The following is a 17,925-nucleotide window of genomic DNA, read 5'->3' on the forward strand; positions in this document are numbered from 1 at the left end:
ACTGGAGAAAGCACTGGTTAAATGATCTGAAGAGCTCCCAGGTAGTTAGTGGCGGGGTGTTACAAAAGCAAGAGATTGATAGCAACCAAAGTGAGGAGAGTGGCTGAACGTGGTAATAGTTTTTGATCCAGAAATTCAACTCCCAGTTGCATAATATAGAGAAAGCTCTCTTTTGGGGGTCAAGGACACGTAAGCAAGAATGCACACGGCAGTACTGTTTATAATAATAAAAATTTGGAACCAGCCCAATGTCCACAATAGGAGAACGAATAAATGTAACATGACATTGTCCTCAGTGGGATATCATACCAGCATTGATACCAGCAATAACTAGACTGCAGGTATCAATGTATACAAATATAAAAAGGGGAGAAGGAAAAAAAAAAGAGGTTAGACTGAAATTACAGAATCAATTAGAAAATTTTTATTTTTATTTTTTTACTTTAAAAAAATTTTGGGGGGGTGGTATTTATTTTGAGAGATAGAGAAATGGAGTGGGGGGCAGGACAGCGGTGGGGGGAGAGAGAGAATCCCTAGCAGTCTCTGCTCTGCCAGCACAGAGCCTGGGCGGAGCTCAATCCCACGAATGTCATGACCTGAGCCAAAATCAAGAGTCAGATGCGTACCCGACTGAGCCACCCAGGTACCCCTTGTTCTGAACACCTTTTATATAGAAATAGTTTATAATAAAATAAATGTAAAGAAAAGACCCCCTCTGTGTAGGAAGACTTAAGTTATGCTGTAGTAACAAGGGCAATGGCCCAGGGGCCTCACAAAATAAAACGTTTATTTTAAATGCTACATCTCCTGGGCGCCTGGGTGGCTCAATTAAGTGGCTCTTCTGCTCAGGTCATGCTCAGGTCTGCTAACGTTTGGTGGGTTCGAGCCCTACGTTGGGCTCTTTACTGACAGTGTGGAGCCTGCGTGGGGTTCTCTTTCTCCGCCCCCCTCTCTCTCTGTCCCTGCCCTGCTTGTTCTCCATCTCTCTCTCTCTCTCTCTCTCTCAAAATAAATAAAAATAAGCTTAAAAAAATAAAACTAGGGGCGCCTGAGTGGCTCAGTCGGTTAAGCGTCCGACTTTGGCTCAGGTCATGATCTCCTAGTTCACGAGTTCGAGCCCCGTGTGGGGCTCTGAGCTGACAGCTCGGAACGTGGAGCCTGCTTCGGATTCTGTGTCTCCCTCTCTCTGCCCCTCCCCCGCGCATGCTCCGTCTCTCTCTCAAAAATAAATAAAACATTAAACATTAAAAATAAATAAATAAATAAATAAATGCTACATCCCCAAAGAAGCTCAGCGCCAGGTTCTGCTCATTGTAGACACTCTGGAACTCGGCCTAATGGAAACCATTTCAACCAGCCGATCCCTGGCCTGAAACGGCAGGATGGAAACTGGCCAAGGGCTGGATGGCTCTCCCGACCAACTGAGGTTGAAGCACATCGCTGTCCCTGACAGGCCATTCGCCAAAGAGAACCACAGGGCTACGTCCACCTTCAAAGGAAAGTGCAATCTTATCATGTACCCAGAAGGAGGAAAAACAGCAAATCCAGGAATTAATATGATGTTTAAGCATCACCTACCCTGCCCTCCCAAGGAAACTGCCTAAGGGGTGTTCAAAGGTGTTCCATATCTCTTTTTCTCTTTTCCTTTTTCCTCATCTCTTTTCCTCTTTTCCACAACACCTGCACAGTTTTATACATGACAAAATGTGCACATGGCCCAGGGAAGTGCAGTGACTTCTCCGCGGTCACACAGCCAGGCCAGGGAAGGAATCAAGACCCCAGTCCTGTCCTCGGTGCTGCCCAAACCCACCGTCTGTGGGCTCTTTCCTCCTGATATGCCTTTCCCAGGCGTCTCCACCGGTGTCGCTGTTTGCCGAACACCCTCTGTAAACCGACTTGGAAAAACCCTGACATTGGTAAACGTTGCCATGCTCTGTGACGAGGAGCCACGCGGAGGTGGCGACAAAAACATGCTGTAGGAAAACAATAGAAAACAACAAAAAACAACAAAGGTGACGTTCAGGCCAGAGTCGGCTGACTGCCAGAGCCTGCTAATGCTGGTTAGAAGGAGAAATTCCGCTTGGCCGGTCGCCACCCAGAGCCCCAACCGCGCGGTCCTCCCCGGCTGACAGGTGATTAGAAGGGACCCAGAGCTCCCTCCGGGTGGGCGGGGCTCGGCCTCCGTAGAGCTCCACACCCCCCCCTTCCGCTAGTGCGCCTGCGCAGCAGCTCTGACGCCGGCCCGAGCCCCGCCCCCTCCCGCCGAGACCACGGGCTTGGGGGCGGGGCCTGGGCACAAGATGGCTGCCGCGCGCCCGGAGCCCCCGAGTCCGAGCTCAGCGGCCCCGGAGCCGCGATCCCCGGAGACGCCGGACCTGGTGCGGGCGGGGAAGGGGCCTCGGCGGGGGACTCGAGGCGGGAAGAGGGCTCAGGGCAGGGGGCGGGGCCGGGGCGGGGCCTATGAGGGCTGGGCGGGGGACGTATTTAGGGCTCCGGGTCTGGGGGTGGGGCCTCTCGGGGTGGGCGAGGGGCGTGGCCGAACGCGGAGCCTATGAGAATGCGGGGCGTGGCCTGTGTGGGGTGTGGCCTAAGGAGGGGGTTGGGTGGAACATCTGGACAGGAGATAGGTAAGGGGAGAGAAATCTCAGAGATTGAGTTTGTGTTGTTAAGGGGGCGGAGCCTCCTATATTCTGGGGCTAGAGAACTTGGATGGATGATTGGGAAGGTGACCCTGAAAGGCAAGGGTGGGTGGTTATGGTCGGGGCACCCGCGCTGGGGTGGGGTAATGATTCTTCAAGGGTCCGAGTGATGTGTCTCCAATGCCTAAGGGGGGATTTGGGGGGCAGGGGTAGAAATGACTGCTCCAGGTGACTTTGGAACTTTCCCCACTAGGGGCTGGAGAGTAACAGACACTCATTCATTCAACAAACATTTACTGAGCTCTTCCTGGGGCTCAGTAGGTAGAGAGTGAACAAGACAGATAAGGACTGTATTCTCTTGGAGCTCCCAGCCCAGCGGGGGAGAGAGACAATAGAGGATATTTATTGTGATACACGCTATGAAGGAAATAAAGAGTGAGCTGTTAGAGTGAGGGGTAAGGGGAGCTACATGTAAATGAGAGAAGTCAGCTGCGTGCTGGCTTATATTTACACTGGGGTCAGAGACAAGCAGGAGCCGGATCACGATGGGTATTATGATGGCGGTTTGGGATGTTAGGTGCAGTTGAAGCCATGGAAGGGTTTTGAGTGGGAAAATGACGACCTGATTTCCATTTTCAAAAGGTCATTCAGGCTGCTTTGGGGAGTCAGCAGACATAGGAACAGAGGTTCTCTTCAGGAGGCTTTTTCGTTGTCAAGCCAAGAAATAATTGGCTTTTAACTGGGGTAGGGGAGAGAAATGGCTGGATCCGTGATGTATTTGGGACCGGAGGGGAAGTCTTGATAGGGATACTGCAGAATCCTCGAAGATGGAGAGCAGGATCTGGAAACTGAGGGGCCCAGCACGCTACAAAGGAGATGGATGTTTTAATAAGTGGGGGGCTTGTGGGTGAGGCCCTGAGGCAGGGTCCACAGGCTCCTGGTTTTTTCTCCCCCTCACCCCAGGTCCTGGTGCCAGATGATGGCCGGCCCGCCACACCCCCGAGTGACCTCATCGAGATCCAGGTGGTGAAGGTGACGGACACCACGCTGGTACCTGAGCCCCCGGAGCCAGGTTCCCTCCACTGTGCCTTGTGCCCAGCTGCCTTCCGGCTGGTGTCTGAGCTGCTGTTCCACGAACATGGCCACCTGGCGGGGGCTGAGGGCGGCGGGCAGGGTGGGGACCCCAGCCGGTGTCATGTGTGTGGCCACAGCTGTCCGGGCCCCGCCAGCCTCCGCGCGCACTACAGCCTGCACACGGGGGAGCGGCCCTACCGCTGCGCCCTCTGCCCCCGGGCCTTCAAGGCCCTGGCGCCTCTGCTGCGGCACCAGCACCGACACGGGGTGGAGCCGGGGAGCTCTCAGAGGCCCCCGGAGGCGGCGGCGGCTCGGGAACAGAGGCCCGGGGTGCCCCAGGAGAGGTCGGAGGTGGTGATGGCGGCGGCGGCAGCGGGCGCGGCGGTGGGGAAGCCTTTCGCCTGCAGGTTCTGCGCCAAGCCGTTCCGCCGCTCATCAGACATGCGCGACCACGAGCGGGTGCACACGGGCGAGCGGCCCTACCACTGCGGCATCTGCGGCAAGGGCTTCACCCAGTCCTCGGTGCTCAGCGGCCACGCGCGCATCCACACCGGGGAACGCCCCTTCCGCTGCGCCCTGTGCGATCGCACTTTCAACAACTCCTCTAACTTCCGCAAACACCAGCGCACCCACTTCCACGGGCCAGGGCCAGGGGTGGGGGACTCTGGCAGCCAGCTGGCGTCCGGGGCCGAGGAGCCAGGGAGTGGCTGTGGGGCAGGAGACAGTCTGGAAGAAGGCCAAGGGGAGACGGCAAAGGTGAAGGTGGAGGTCGCCCAGTAGGCTGGGAGAGCAGGGACATGGGGGCATCAACGTGGGAAATAGGAGGCACATTGCAAGGGAGGGGGTGGGTGGGAAAAGGAGGCAGGAGAGAGGAGATGGGGGTAGAGGTGAAAAGAGCTAACAGTGATGGCCATGAGCAGCTAGTACAGGAGAACAGGTTTCGGGACACCCACAGACCCATACAGCACCTCCATGAGACTCAGAAAGGCACAGACACAGACTTGTGGATGCCCAGGTACGTGTGAGGAACACAGGCTGGTTTTCATGCCCAAGCTGCCTGCTCGTTTGGTTGTCCTCATGCAAGACACAGTTTGTCCCCACAGAGCCTGGGCACCAAAGAGGGTGAGCCAGGGTTGAACGGAAGGGGCAGAACTGGGGTCAGTCCTTCATCTACAGAACCCTGGACTATCTTGGGGGCCTAGGGTGGACCAGGATGGAATCTTTTGCCTACCTCACTGGATTGCACTGAACCTGGGATGCCTACTCACTCTCAGGCAGAAGACACCCACCAGGTCCTCCATGAAGAGACTCTGGGATCCCATCACCTCGAAGCCAGAGGGTCCCCAAGTCCTAGCTGAGAGCACTTGAGCCTCAAGGATGTAAGCATGACCCTAAGGATCTTGACTCTAAGAGTTGCTCCCTGCTCCCATGGTGGGCCCTCCTTAACCCACTGACTCTGAGGCAACAACATTACAACAGACACCAAACAGCCACCTAATACCCCATCAGAGGCCTTTAGGTTCAGAGCCCATGGCCCCCAGGGCTACAGAGTAGCCTCAGTTTTCTCTGATCTCCTCCACTCCCTGTTTGAAGCAAACAGCTTACTGCCTGACCCAATGCTATCCCACGGAAGTGTTGGGGAAGGCAGCATGGTGGGCTGGCCTGTGTACGGCAGGTGTGGAATGAACTGAGTCACTGTGGCGGGGGCAAAAGGAGGACCTGGGAGCTGGAGGTGGGGAGCCTCCAGTTCTCCTATTAAAGGACTTTCTGAAGGGTCTCTGTCAGTCTTGTGTTTCGGAGGTGGGAGTAGAGGGTCCACACTGTGGTCTTGCCAGGAGCAGTGAATTGCAGATCTCGCTCCAAATCTCTGTTTCCTCATCTTTACAATGGGGGTGGACAGTGTCTGGCTCTTCAGAGATGTTGTGTGCTTCACCTGTGGGAATGGGTATCAGGGGAAGTTTGACAAAATGAAGGGACTCCAGTGATCAGTATATTTATCAACAAGGGAGAGCCCCGGATTTGCTCACCTTCCTCTTTCCCAGCATCTCCCCCGAGATAGCCCTTCGAGAGGTCAGAGCACCAACAGAACTCATTCTGTTTTCTCCAAAGAAACACCTGTGTTTCCTGTCATTGGCCTCACCACCCAAGCTAGAGACCTGGGCAGACTCTTTAAGTCGCCTTGATCCCTCATCCACTTATCTAATCCCTGCCTTCATCCTTTCCCCGCTGTTGAGCTGGTTAAGTATCTTTGGAATCTAAACACTTTCATTGTCACTACTCTTGTGGGCCAAGCCAACAATGATCCCACATTTGAAGAGCCACGCGGCAGCACGGGCTCTTCCAAAAACACAGATCCCCACCTTGTTACCAATCCACTACTCCTTGTAGCTTCAAGATGGGATCGCAAGCCTGAGTGCTTGTAGGCGCTGGGTGGCAACGTAAATGTATGAGGGAGGTGGCTGGGTGAGACGGGAAAGTGCCAGCACCAGGGAGGGGAAATGGCAGAATTTGGTGGCAGATTAGAGAGAGGGCAATGGTTACTCAGCTCTGGGAGAGTGCAGACCGGGTTGCTAGATCTCCCCAATTTTTCAGAGGTTGCATTAGTTCATATTATGCAAAATCCTTTGATTTTCAAATGTCGGCAACTAAGTCAAACTCTATTATTAATTTTTTAATGCATGGGCTAAACAAAGCATGTCAGTGGCTTGCCTCCAGCAGCTGCCAGCTTCTGGCCTCTGGCCTACAAGATCATCCAAGCTCTACTGTTTGGAATTCAAAGCCCTTCAGGATCCAGCCTCCCCCCCCCCCCCCCCCCCAACCTCCCAGCCATACTCCTCACTGAAATTCTCTGTAACAGCTGGGTTCAGTTAAACACACTCAACCCTCCACCCAGAATTCTGTGCCCACTTTACCTGGCAAGCTTCCGTGGCTTGTTATTGTTCAGGCATTACTTTCTCCTCCAGGGAGCTTGGCTACCCCCCAGTCTCACAAAGCAACTCCTCCATGCTCTCTGCCCTCAGGGATAATTCTGTGGACGTTTTGTGGTGTGGCTCTGGGTCCCTGGGACTTTTGAACCCTGGGGCCCTGGCACAAGGACTCTCTCAGTCCAGGTCTTCAGCATTGACATAGGTTGGCCATACTAGGTTGCTGCCCCGGAGTGGGTCAAGCCGAACCCGCCCAGGCCATGCCCCCTTAACCAGCTTTGTCTTCCAGTCCCAGCACTGAGCACCCTGGGCCCGCAGTCCCTGTTCTACTGTGGGTTTGCTGGCGGTCCCTGGAGCCTCTTTCTTCTCCAGGACCTCCGCCTCCTCTTCTGACAGATGGGATAACAACACAGAGAGCACATAGCTGGCTCACTGTTCCAACAACGGAAGTGAGCGCCGTGGAAGGGCTTTTGAAGCCCCTCCCAATTATCCTGGACGGATGGGTGCGATGGACGAGGAGTCTGTGCGACGCGGGAACACAGGGGTTCTCCTCCATTGAGGGCAAGGAACGTGTCCAATTCATGTTTCCCCGCCATCCAGTGAAGGACCCAGCAGACGTTGGGGGGTGGGGGAGGGCTTCTGGAAATGTGGGCCAGGCGAACAAACGCCAAAAACATCTCAAAGGGGGAAGGAGTCCAGGCACACTGTGAGTTTCTGAGAACAGAAACTTACCTGTCTTGTTCATCTCCCTTTGCCCAACGTGCAGACTGAAGCTTGGATACGGTAAATCCTCAGTAATTATCATTTGGATGAGGCAAAGCAGAAAGCCTGAGGGTGAGGCAGAGGTTGTTGGGGAATCGAAATCCCTGGGAAACGAAAGTTCTCAACTTCGTCAGCGCTTAATCCCCTCTCCCTGGGATGCAAGAAAGGACTCCGGTGGCCCTGTTGATACGATTTATTATTCTCCGCTCTGTACAAGCCGCGTCTACCACCCCGCCCCCACCCCCACAATCCAAAAGAGCACCCAGTCCCCCTTGTGCCCTCCCAACTCCACGCATACTCGGTTCCAGCCAGATCCCAAAGGAATGGGGAGGGGCAGTTCAGACCCACATCCTCCACCAAAGCTTATCGGGGGACAGAATGCTGCTGGGGGAGGGGGCGCTGATGAAGGTTACAAAACGGAGTTGGACGGAGGGTCAAGTTCAGTGTCTGACGGGCTGAGGGGAGGGCCAGAGACGTCCGGGACCGGAGTCTGTGCGGCATCAGCCTGCAAGGAGGCTAGTCTGTCCGAAGTTCTGAAGGATGGCTGGGCAACAGCGAGGAGGGGTTAAGAGTCTGATCAGCAACTGGAGAGAAGGAAGGGAGGGGTTGGGAGGGGACATCTGATTGGAGTGGCGGATGGGAACCCCCTCCTGGTCAGGCATCCTTTCCGGCCAAGGCGCCCGCCCCTGCCCCAGGTCCCCCGAGGCCCTCGGCTTTGTGCGCCAGGCGGTGTTTCTTGAGGCCGTAGGTGTTGGCGAAGCCCTCCCCACAGGAGGAGCAGCGGAAGGGCCGTCCGCCCTGGTGCGCCGCCAGGTGCTTACGGAAGTAGCCGGGGTCCTTGAAGGCCTTGAGGCAGGCAGGGCAGCGGAGCTCGGGCCGCGGCGGCTCGTGGGCGCGCTGGTGGCGCAGCACCGAGCTCAGGTAGAAGAAGCCCTTCCCGCAGTGCTCGCAGCGGTAGGCGCGCTCCCCCAGGTGCAGCCGCTGGTGCTCCAGCAGGTTGGAGCGGTAGCGGAAGGTCTTGCCGCAGGCGCCACAGCGCTGGGGCCGGGCCACGGCGTGCAGCCGCCGGTGCTCCGCCAGGCTGGACGACTGCGCGAAGCGCTTGGCGCACACGCCGCACTTGAAGGCGCGCTCGCCGGTGTGCACCACGCGGTGCTGCCGCAGGTACCAGGAGCGCAGGAAGCCTCGGCCACACACGCCGCACCGGTAGGGCCGCTGCTCCGTGTGGCAGCGCTGGTGGCGCATCAGCAGGGCCGCCTCCCAGAAGCGCTTGCCGCACACCGGGCAGCGGAAGCCCCGCTTCTGCCGGTGGCTGCGGCGGTGCAGGAGCAGGTCGTAGGCACCGGCGAAGCTCTGGCCGCAGAGGCCACAGCCTAGGGTCCGCCGCACCAGGTGCACGTACTTGTGAGTCACCAGGCCCAGGAAGTGTTTGAAGCTCTGGCCACACGTGGCGCAGCTGAAGCGCTCAGGGCCCGAGCTGGCACCCCCGCCGCCCCCCGCCACCGCCGTCCCGCTGGCGTCGTCACCCCCGGACACCCCCGCCAGGGCAGCCACGGCCGCCCCCACCTCTCCCGCCAGCCCGTTGTCCAGCACGCTGGCCGCGTCGGCGCTGCCGGAGCCATCCGGGGGCTGGGGACCCCCGGGCGTGGGCGGGAGCAGGCGCTCGGGGGCAGCCTGGTGGACCAGCTTGTGCCACATGAGATTCTCGATGAAGCCGAAGGTCTTGCCGCAGGCATCGCAGCCATACGGCTTCTCCGCCATGTGGGCCTCCTTGTGGCTCATCACGTGGAAGAGATCCGGGAAGTGTTCGCCGCAGTCCGAGCAGGCATAGCTCAGGGCATCGGCCGCCCCGGCAGAGGCGGCCGAGGCGCCCGGCCCACAGGCCCCGGGCGCACCCTGCGTGGCCGGGAGGCCCGCAGCCCCAGCCAGGGCGCAGGGCAGTTGGAGGCGGTGCACCTGGCGGTGGCGGGTGAGGCTCTGCGGGTAGCCGAAGACCTTGCCGCACAGCTCGCACTTGTAGGGCCGCTCGCGGGTGTGCACCACGTGGTGCTTGCTCAGGTGGAAGGACTCCCGGAAGCGCTTCCCGCACACGGGACACTGGTGGGGCTTCTCGCCGGTGTGGATGCGCTCGTGGCGCTTCAGAGTCTCGCGTCGCCCGAAGCCCCGCCCGCAGATGCCGCAGCAGAAAGTCTTTCCGGGGACGCTGGCGCCCGCGCCGCCCGCCGCGCTGGTGCCAGCCCCGCCGAGCAGCAGCGGGTGCGCCCCCAAGAGCGGGACGGGCACGGCGCCGTACACCACGGCCGCCGCGGCCGCCGCGGCCTTCTCGCTGTCCGTGGCCGGAGGGTCCGGGGGCAGGAGGTAGGGGCCCGCAGGGAAGGCTGGCGGGGGCTGCGCGACCGCGGCCGCCGCGTCCTTGGGCGCGTCCGGGGCGGGGGCGGGCGGGGCGTGCGCCGCCTTGTGGCGGAGCAGGCTCTGGGGCGCAGAGTACGACTTGCCACACAGGTCGCAGGGGTACACGGGCCGGGGTCCTGCCGCGCCAGCGCCCGCGTGGGCCGCCTGGTGCTTGAGCAGGTAGGCGGCGTCGCGGAAGGCCTTCCCGCAGACGCCGCACGGCAGGCGCAAGAGGTCGGCCGAGTGCGTCTTCACGTGGCGCTTGAGGCTCTCCCTGCGGTTGAAGCTCTTGCTGCACACGGAGCAGGAGAAGGGCTTCTCACCGGTGTGGATAATCTGGTGCTGGTGGAGGTGGCTGGGCTTCTTGAAGACCTTCCAGCACAGCGGGCAGGCAAACGGGCCCTCGCCGCCCCCCGCCGCGGGAGGGGGCACGCCCACCGCAGCGGGGGCTCCGGCCGCCTCCGCCACGCTGGCGGCCACGGCGGCTCCGGCTCCGGCTCCGGCGGCGGCGGCGGCTGGGGGCGGGGCGGGAGGGCCGGAGGGCACGGGGGTGGGGGCGGCGGGGGGTGCGCCGGCCGAGGGTGCCGGCAGGCCCAGCGGCGGGAGGGGCGCCCCGGGCTGCGGCGGGCCCCCGGGGGCGGGCGGCACGTCCTTGTGGCAGCGGCGGTGGCGGATGAGGCTGGACACGTGGTTGTAGGTGCGGCCGCAGACGCCGCACTCGTAGGGCCGCTCGCCCGAGTGCACCAGCATGTGCTGCACCAGGTGCGAGGACTGCTTGAAGGACTTCTGGCACACGCCGCAGGGGAAGCGCCGCTCCATCAGGTACTTGAGCCTCCGGAAGTAGCCTTTGTCGTCCTTGGCCGGGTCGCAGGCCGCCGCCCCTGCGGCGGGCCCCGGAGGGGTCTGTGAGGGGGCGGGAAGCGGCCCCGGGGTCCCGGTGGGAGAGGCCAGCCCCGGGGCCACCCCCGGCCCGGTCGCGGGCCCTCCGCGTTTCAGGTTCCCAAAAAGGTGCTGGTGTCCAGACAGGTCGACGATGCCCCACTGCGGGGCGGGGAAGGCAGCATCAAATAGGGGGGGCGGAGGGGGCCCGAAGGCGGGCGGCAGGGGCGGGTCGGGCTTCTTGGCCTGCGAGGAGGACGACGACGACGAGGACGACGACGAGGACGACGACGAGGAGGACGAGGACGAGGACGGCGCCTCCGCCTTGGGTTTGAAGGTCGCCTGGGGCGGGTAGTCGTACTGGGGTGGAGGGGGCTGGGGCGGGGGCTGGGGCGGCGGCCCGGGGGCGCAGGGCAGGGCGGCCACCGCCTTGGCGTGCTCCCCGTACAGTTCCATGGGCTCGAAGCGCTGATGGTTGAGGAACTCCAGAAAGTCGAAGGGGTAGCTCTGGAAGTGAACCCCGTCCTCGCCCCCTATGCCGCTGCCCCCACCGCCCCCGGCGGCACCGCCCGCTGCGTTTGCCTCCATCTCGGGCGGGGTGGGCGACGGCAGACCCTGTGGAGAAGAGGACAGGGCTGAGGAAAGGGGACCGGGCGCCGGAAGTCATGGCCATCTGCCGGAGCCACAGTCTGCCTCCCAGCCTTGCTCCTCTCGGCCCCCCCCGCCCCTCCAGCGCACAGGGCAGCCCCCCTCCTGGCTCTAGCGCACCACAGACGCCTGCTCAGCCGTCCACCTCCTTGCTGGGGCCCCTTTGCTCCTGCCCTCCCATCCCTTCCACGTTCCCGTTGTTTCTGGGGTCTTCCCACATCCTTTCTCCCCATGCCCCAGGCCCTCAGCTCCGCACCCCCAATCTAATTCTCCCAGCACCCCTTGCCTCTGGTGGCAGTCCCCTTACAAACTCTTGGGTATCAGCACCCTCCTAAAACACACACACCCCCCCTCTCCAAAACACATACATACACACACACACACACACACACACACACACACACACACGAGCCCCGTTCTCAATCCCCTCAGGTTTTGCCTCTAAAATGATAAGAGGGTGGACTCTAGAGCTCGAGTGCCAGATAGGAATCTGAACCCCACCACATTCCAGCTGTGTGAACACAGGCAAGTTCCTGAACCTCTCTGTGCCCAGACTGCCACATCTACAAACAGAGGTGACAAAGCACACCCCTCCTGCTCAGGGTCGAGTAAGGCTCCAGCAAGCAAATAGCAGGCCTTTGGGTGGAGGCTTCCTGGCACTTTGCAAGCATGTGGTAAGTGGTACTATATCGATACCCTCTCAGCACTGGCAGTAGACAAGGTCAAGACAGACCAAGAGAACTGGAATGAAATCAGTGTTGGGGAGGGCCGTGTTCTTTTACTACAAGGTGTTTGCCTGGAAGAAGCAAGTTACACCGGGAGGCCTGGCACTGAGAAGGCAGCCTGACGCAGCAGGAAACAGGTGGGCACTGCACCTGGGCAGACCTGGGTTCACATTCCCTCTCCTTCCCGAACCTCGCTTTCTCCATTTCTATGAGGAGGCGGTGACCCCTAGGCTGCAGGGGGAATTTAGGGAGCTCACTCTGCACGGAAGGAAACATTATGTGTACCTTCAGTGACGTCACACACCTGGGGGACACCGACAGCAGATGCCCAGGGGGTGCAGGTCTCCGTCCTCGCCCCAAGTGGGGATTTCCCTGCCTCCTGTGCAATGGCAGTCAGTCTCTGGGCACCTCCTTTATAGTATTTGTCATTCCAGAAGGCAGGTGTCCATGTCTGCGCCCCGGCCCCCACCAGAACCTCAGCTCCTACAATGGACTTTTGAACCTGAGCCACCCAGGGGGCCGGGGAAACACCTCCACCAAGTCTGCGACAGTCAGTGGGAGAAGAGCCCCCAAGGTGTAGCATGCTTCTTGTCCATAATCCCTGGCCCATGGGGGCCTGGCTCTGTGCCCACAACAGGGGTCAGCGATGCCTACCAAGGCCAGGGCCCATCTGTCCCCAGCTAGCCAGCTGGCTCTCTCCCCCCCACAGGTGAAAGGTGAGTGTCTCCTCCACTCCTCCGCCAAGAGGTCGATATTTTTAGCCTCTAGCTCTGGGTGTCCTTGGACGAGACTCAACATCCCATGCCCTTCACACCCCCTCTGGTTAATTTGCTCTCCAGAAGGAACAAAGGCATGGCTGCGGTGGTGGTGGGAGCCTGTGGGGGAAACCTAAACCCAGGAGACCGGGAGAGTGGGCTGGGTGGGCAGAAAGCACATGGTAGAGGAGTGCAAGGGGCAGGGGAAGGAGGTGTCTTAGGGAAGAAACCACCGCCCTGGCTTGCCTCCATCAGGGTACATATTAATAACAGCTAATGTTGACTGGGCATTTCCTACAAGCCCAGTGTGTTCCCAGCAAATCCCCCCAAAATCTATGAGACTATGACACAGGGACTCTTATCCCCTTTTGACAAAACAGAAGCACAGAGAAGTCAAGTAAATTGCCCAAGGTCACAGAGCAAGTCTGCGGCTCAGCCTCCCCACTTCCCCCACCAGGTTGTTTGTTTCCTAAGGTGGACAAAGGTGGGGTGGACTGTGGGGCCTGGAGCCTTACTGGGGGGTGTTACCTAGGTGATGGGAGTTTATGTAGGGGGCTGGGTGGGAGGGGAAGGGGGTCTCTGTCTTGAACGGATGGAGCAGTGATGTGGCGAGTCTATCCCTCAGATCTCAAGGTTCAGTCCTGTGCTTGCTTCAGGTCCCTGTTCAGATGTCCTCTCCATCCTACCCAATCCTCCCTAACCCCTCATCTTGCTGCATTTTCTCATCACTGTCACTGCCACCACTTGCTGTGTGTATTTCTTTGACTGTGTGTTTACTGTCTGGCATCCCCACCTAACAGAATAAGGATTTGGTCTGTCTTGTTTGCCGCTGTGCCCCCAGCACCGAGCACAGCACCCAGTACGGTGTGGTTGTTTGATAAGTATTTGCTGATATATGGGACTTAAACAGCACCCTCCTAAATCACCAGCAGACCCACCAAGAAACCACAAGAAACAAGGAACCCCAGATGAATAAATATGAAAACACAACGTACCAAAACTTAGGGAAGATGCAGCCAAAGTAGGGTTCAGAGGTAAACTGATAGCCTATACCGATAAGTGTTTGTTAAATGAGCAAAGGAACAAGACTGAGCTGACCAGAACCCCCTGAGGGAGGGAGGGGGACGTTTAGCAGAGATGGAGTTGACACGGGGTGGAGGTCCCCAGAAGAAGGAATTCAAGGGCGGTGATGTTGTAAGGAGGGACCCAAAGGCGAGTGGGAAGATGTGAAGGGCTACTGCTGTGAAGAGCAGGGAGGAGCACTGGGGGATGGAAGTGATCACGCTCCCAGTATTTCCACTGGGAAATAAGAGGCATTTCCTCTTTCAGGGGATCCCAGCCTTAAATCGGTGTCTTTCTAAGGGGAGACGCATCCTATGGAGAGAAGCATGATGGGGGCATGTCCCAAGGGGACAATGGGGATTTCCCTGCCTCCTGTGCAATGGCAGTCAGTCTCTGGGCACCTCCTTTACAGTATTTGTCATTCCAGCAACGACACTTGTAATCGTAACAGCTCATGTTTGTGTTTATTGTTCAATCAGTTTGAGGTGCAGCATCGTGAGGCCTCACGATGGTCCTGTACTGTTATCAGCTCCATTTTTTAAGTGGGAAAACTGAGAAGGGGGGGGGGGGTCATTTCCCCAAGGTCACATAGCCAGTCAAGGGGAAAGTAGGTATTAGATTCCAAATCTCTCCGATACCAGGACCTGTGGGCCATTCTGCTACAACAGGTTCGACTTGGGATGAAGCTGTACTCTGTTAATAACAGTAACGTGGACACACGGTACCGCGTAATGTGAAGTGCTTTCTATCTGCCTAGTGCTCTTCTAAATCCTTCAACGAATCTTCCTACTGAGTCAAGAAGATGGTGACCACTCTCAACTCTGTTTCACAGAGGAAGAGACTGAGGGCCGGAGACATAAATTCATCTCCTAACGTCATAACCAGTAACAAGCCGTGGCAGAGCCAGGAATAGGAGGCAAGCAGCAGGGCCCCAGAGTGCGTGCTGTTACCCACTACAGCATGCTGTCTTTCAACATTCTCTCTCCAAAATAAAGGAAGGCCCCCCACTCTGCCTTATACTAGAAATACACTTCGCCGCACCCACTTCCTTGATACCCGAGCCCAGAACCAGCCACCAGGATTTTCTGAACACTAATAAGCACCGTACTACGTATCTTATGTGGTTTGTCTCCAACTTCATAACAGACTCATCAGATAAGCATTACTATTATTCTCATTTAACAGATGGGAGGACTAAGGCCAAACCATGTCCCTCCTCTGTTCAAACCCTGCAATGACACCCATCCCACTTAAAGTCAAAGTCTCTATGATGACCTACATACCCTCCATGGCCACCTGGCTGCTCCTCCAACGTGCCAGCATTCCTACCCCAGGGCCCTTGCACTGGCTGTTGCTTCTGTCTGGAATCCTCTGACTGCTATCTCTATACCTCTCTCTCCCTCACCTCTTTCACACCTCTGCCCAAAGGCTGTCTCCTCAGTGAGGCTCTCCATGGCCCCTGTAACCTGTCATCCACACCAACATTCCGGCTCTTCCCAGCCTGCTTTGTTTCTGTCCTTACCTGTCAGCATCACCCGATAAACCACATATTCTGCTTGTCTTGTTGTTGCTGGCCTCCCCCTCTAGAAGGTGGGCTCCATACAGGCAACGATTTTTACCTGTTTTGTTCACTGTTCTATCCCAGGACCTAGATCAGTGCCTGTCTCCAAAAATATTTATGAAATAAGTGAATGAATGAGGCTAGGAAAAGAGGGAGTGGTTTGCTCAGAGATATGAACACAGTGGAATCCCGGACTCACCCTCTTAACCACTTCACTCTTGGGGGGAGCTAGTAAGAGCAGCCCCCAGTTGGCCACAGTTGTCCAGGAGGGTCGGGATTTACACAGAGGTGTGTGTGTGGCTTTGGGGAGCGACAAGATGACAATGGGAATCTTTTGAAGAAGGCCTTTTTGCCACCCTCTTCTGTGACTATACCCTGATCCTGCTGTATTTTATCCACACACACACATTTTGTTTTTTAATTGTCCCATCAGCTAGCATATGCGCTCCATGAGGGCAAGGGTTTTTGTCTGTTTGGTTCTCTGCTGCATCCGCCACGTGTAACAGGTCCTCATCAAACACTTGTTGAACAAATGAACGAATGAACAAATGAAGAACAGTATGGGCTTGGTAGAGCTGACAAAGGCGAGAAAATTGATCACAGTGCCCTTATCCCCAATGCCCTAAGACATCAAACCCTCTCCCTCTTGTTCTCTTCCTTCACTGGCTTCCCTGATGCTCCTCCACTCACCATGATCACGGCCACCTCAGGACCTTTGCACTTGCTATTCTCGCTGCCTGAAACCGTCCACCCAGATCTCTACATGGCTAAGTCACCTCTGCTAATTCAGTTTTCACCTCTGAGGTAAACCATCGGGCTCTGGGAGAACCCAGAAAACAGGATTTATCTTATTCGTTCACTTGTGTTTGAACTCTCTCAAGTAGACTGTAAAACCCACAAAATGAAAGACCATGTGTATCTCTCTCCTTCACCACTGTATGCCCTGTACCTAGAACAGTGAATGAATGAATGAATGAATGAACACATGCCTGGGGAAAAAAAGAGGTCAGGCCATAGTAAAGATGGGGGTCTTCTCTAGGGCGTCCAGGAGGATGAAATGAAGCTGGGTGCGAAGTGGGAGAGGTTAACGCCACAGAAAGAGGTGGCCTGAGAGGGAGAGGCTCACTGTGGGGCACTGCTCTGTGGGAGGACTAGGGACAGGAGCTGACCTGGCTTGGGGAGAGGAGGGAGGTACAGCAGAAGTGTTTCATTGGAGCCTGGAGCTAAACAGGCAGCTGTTTCCACCTGAATGGGGAGAGGATGTGGGTGTGAGAGCAGAACTCTAGAGGGAGCTAGCTGTTCTATGGGGGGGGGGGGGGGGGGGAGGGAGGGGGAGGGTTGAAAGGGGTATTCTCAACCACTACGGTACCGGGTGGGGGGGGTGGTGGTGGCAGAAGAAAAAAAAAAGGTATTTTCTGCTGCAGACCAGAATGGAAAGTATTTTTACATCGGGAGGAGGCGGGGGGGGGGGGGGGGGGGGGGGTGGGGAGTGGAAATGTGGGAGATTTGGGGGCTGCTGTGTGTGGACAGAGATAAGAGGGGCAGTTCTGCAGCGAAGCACTAATGCAACACTCTTTGGAGGCAGCCTATAGGGAATACTAACGGAGGGTTCACGGGCAGCTGCCCTCCGTGAAGGAAGGCAGTGCTGGTGGCATTTGGGGGGCTGTCCTGGAGGCAGCAATGACGAGGGTTACGCAGAAGCGATCCTATGAGAAAGCATTCATGGGGGCCCTGGCAGCAGTTTAAGGGATCGCCACAAATAAGGACGCTTTGGCAGCCGTCCTGCACGGGGGCGTTAATGGGGCAGATGTCTGGAAGGGTCTTATGGGGGAGCAGTGACTGGGGGGACCCCTGGCGAGGGCCCGGCGGGAGAGGCACTGACGGGGACGTTCTGGGGACCAGAGCGGGCCAGGGCGGGACCCCCCGCCCCCGTTGCCCCCGGGTCCCCGGGCCACGCGCCCCGTCACTCACCGGCGCAGGGGTCTCCGCCGGGAGGAGGCCGAGGAGGCGGAGGAGGCGCCGCCGCTCCGGGGAGACCCGAGGGCCCGACCGGAAGTGCCGCCCCCTCCCCCTCCCCGGCAGCCCCGCGCCGCCCGCCTGCCCGCCCGCCCGGAAGCGGAAGTCGCGCCCGTCTCCGAGGCGCCGGCGTGGAGGAGCGGAAAGAGGAGGCGGTGGCGGCGACCGAGAAAGAGAAGTGCGCCTGCGCACTGGCTCGGGGACGCGGACGGGGAGAGCCTAGGCCGCTTCCGGTAGGCGAGCTAAGCAACGTGCGCCTGCGCCCTGAGCCCCCGCCTCCTAGGGCACAGCCCACACGCTCCAGACATCCGGTTAAGCCACGCCCCTCGCGTAAATTGGGCGTGTAAGCCCCTCCCCCATTCTGAACCACGCCCATTTTGTAGCTTAATTATTTAAGCCCCGCCCACTGCCTTAAAATCCATCCTCCTCGCCCCAGCACCCACGATTTTTCTCCTGTTCTTACCCACCTCCAAGTCCCCAAGAACTCCA

General features: G+C 58.2%; 2 protein-coding genes across 4 annotated transcripts; one reads left to right on the forward strand and one right to left on the reverse strand.

The window, feature by feature from the left end:
• The first annotated feature begins 2,254 nt into the window (after positions 1-2,254).
• Positions 2,255-5,490, forward strand: ZNF784 (zinc finger protein 784). Its single transcript, XM_019437905.2, has 2 exons — positions 2,255-2,378; positions 3,603-5,490. Exons 1-2 carry the CDS (start codon positions 2,301-2,303, stop codon positions 4,491-4,493), a joined length of 969 nt encoding a protein of 322 aa, XP_019293450.1. The 5' UTR covers positions 2,255-2,300; the 3' UTR covers positions 4,494-5,490.
• Positions 5,491-7,242: 1,752 nt separating this feature from the next.
• Positions 7,243-17,713, reverse strand: ZNF865 (zinc finger protein 865). 3 transcript variants are annotated; one of them, XM_053905734.1, is made up of 3 exons: positions 17,392-17,713; positions 16,590-16,665; positions 7,243-11,284 (listed from the first exon to the last, which is right to left on the reverse strand). In XM_053905734.1, the coding sequence occupies exons 2-3, from the start codon at positions 16,629-16,631 to the stop codon at positions 8,054-8,056; spliced, it is 3,273 nt and encodes a 1,090-aa protein (XP_053761709.1). In that variant the 5' UTR covers positions 16,632-16,665; positions 17,392-17,713; the 3' UTR covers positions 7,243-8,053. The 3 variants fall into 3 exon arrangements, with proteins under 3 accessions (XP_053761709.1, XP_053761710.1, XP_053761711.1); XM_053905735.1 differs by lacking the exon at positions 17,392-17,713 and having other exon boundaries at positions 16,590-16,723; XM_053905736.1 differs by lacking the exon at positions 16,590-16,665 and having other exon boundaries at positions 7,244-11,284; positions 17,392-17,712.
• Between the last annotated feature and the right edge of the window lie 212 nt (positions 17,714-17,925).

This window comes from Panthera pardus, unplaced genomic scaffold, assembly GCF_024362965.1.
Source record: "Panthera pardus isolate Hobbes unplaced genomic scaffold, ASM2436296v1 HiC_scaffold_18, whole genome shotgun sequence".
In the NCBI taxonomy this organism is placed as follows: domain Eukaryota; kingdom Metazoa; phylum Chordata; class Mammalia; order Carnivora; family Felidae; genus Panthera; species Panthera pardus.

What these genes read in the sequence shown, in the direction of transcription:
- ZNF784 (XM_019437905.2), top strand. Translation starts at nt 2,301, where the DNA reads ATGGCTGCCGCGCGCCCGGAGCCCCCGAGTCCGAGCTCAGCGGCCCCG. An exon ending in CCCCGGAGACGCCGGACCTG is followed by an intron (nt 2,379 to 3,602) that starts GTGCGGGCGGGG and finishes CCCTCACCCCAG; the next exon opens with GTCCTGGTGCCAGATGATGG.
- ZNF865 (XM_053905734.1), bottom strand. Translation starts at nt 16,631, where the DNA reads ATGAAACACTTCTGCTGTACCTCCCTCCTCTCCCCAAGCCAG. An exon ending in CCCTCCTCTCCCCAAGCCAG is followed by an intron (nt 11,285 to 16,589) that starts GTCAGCTCCTGT and finishes TCTTCTCCACAG; the next exon opens with GGTCTGCCGTCGCCCACCCC.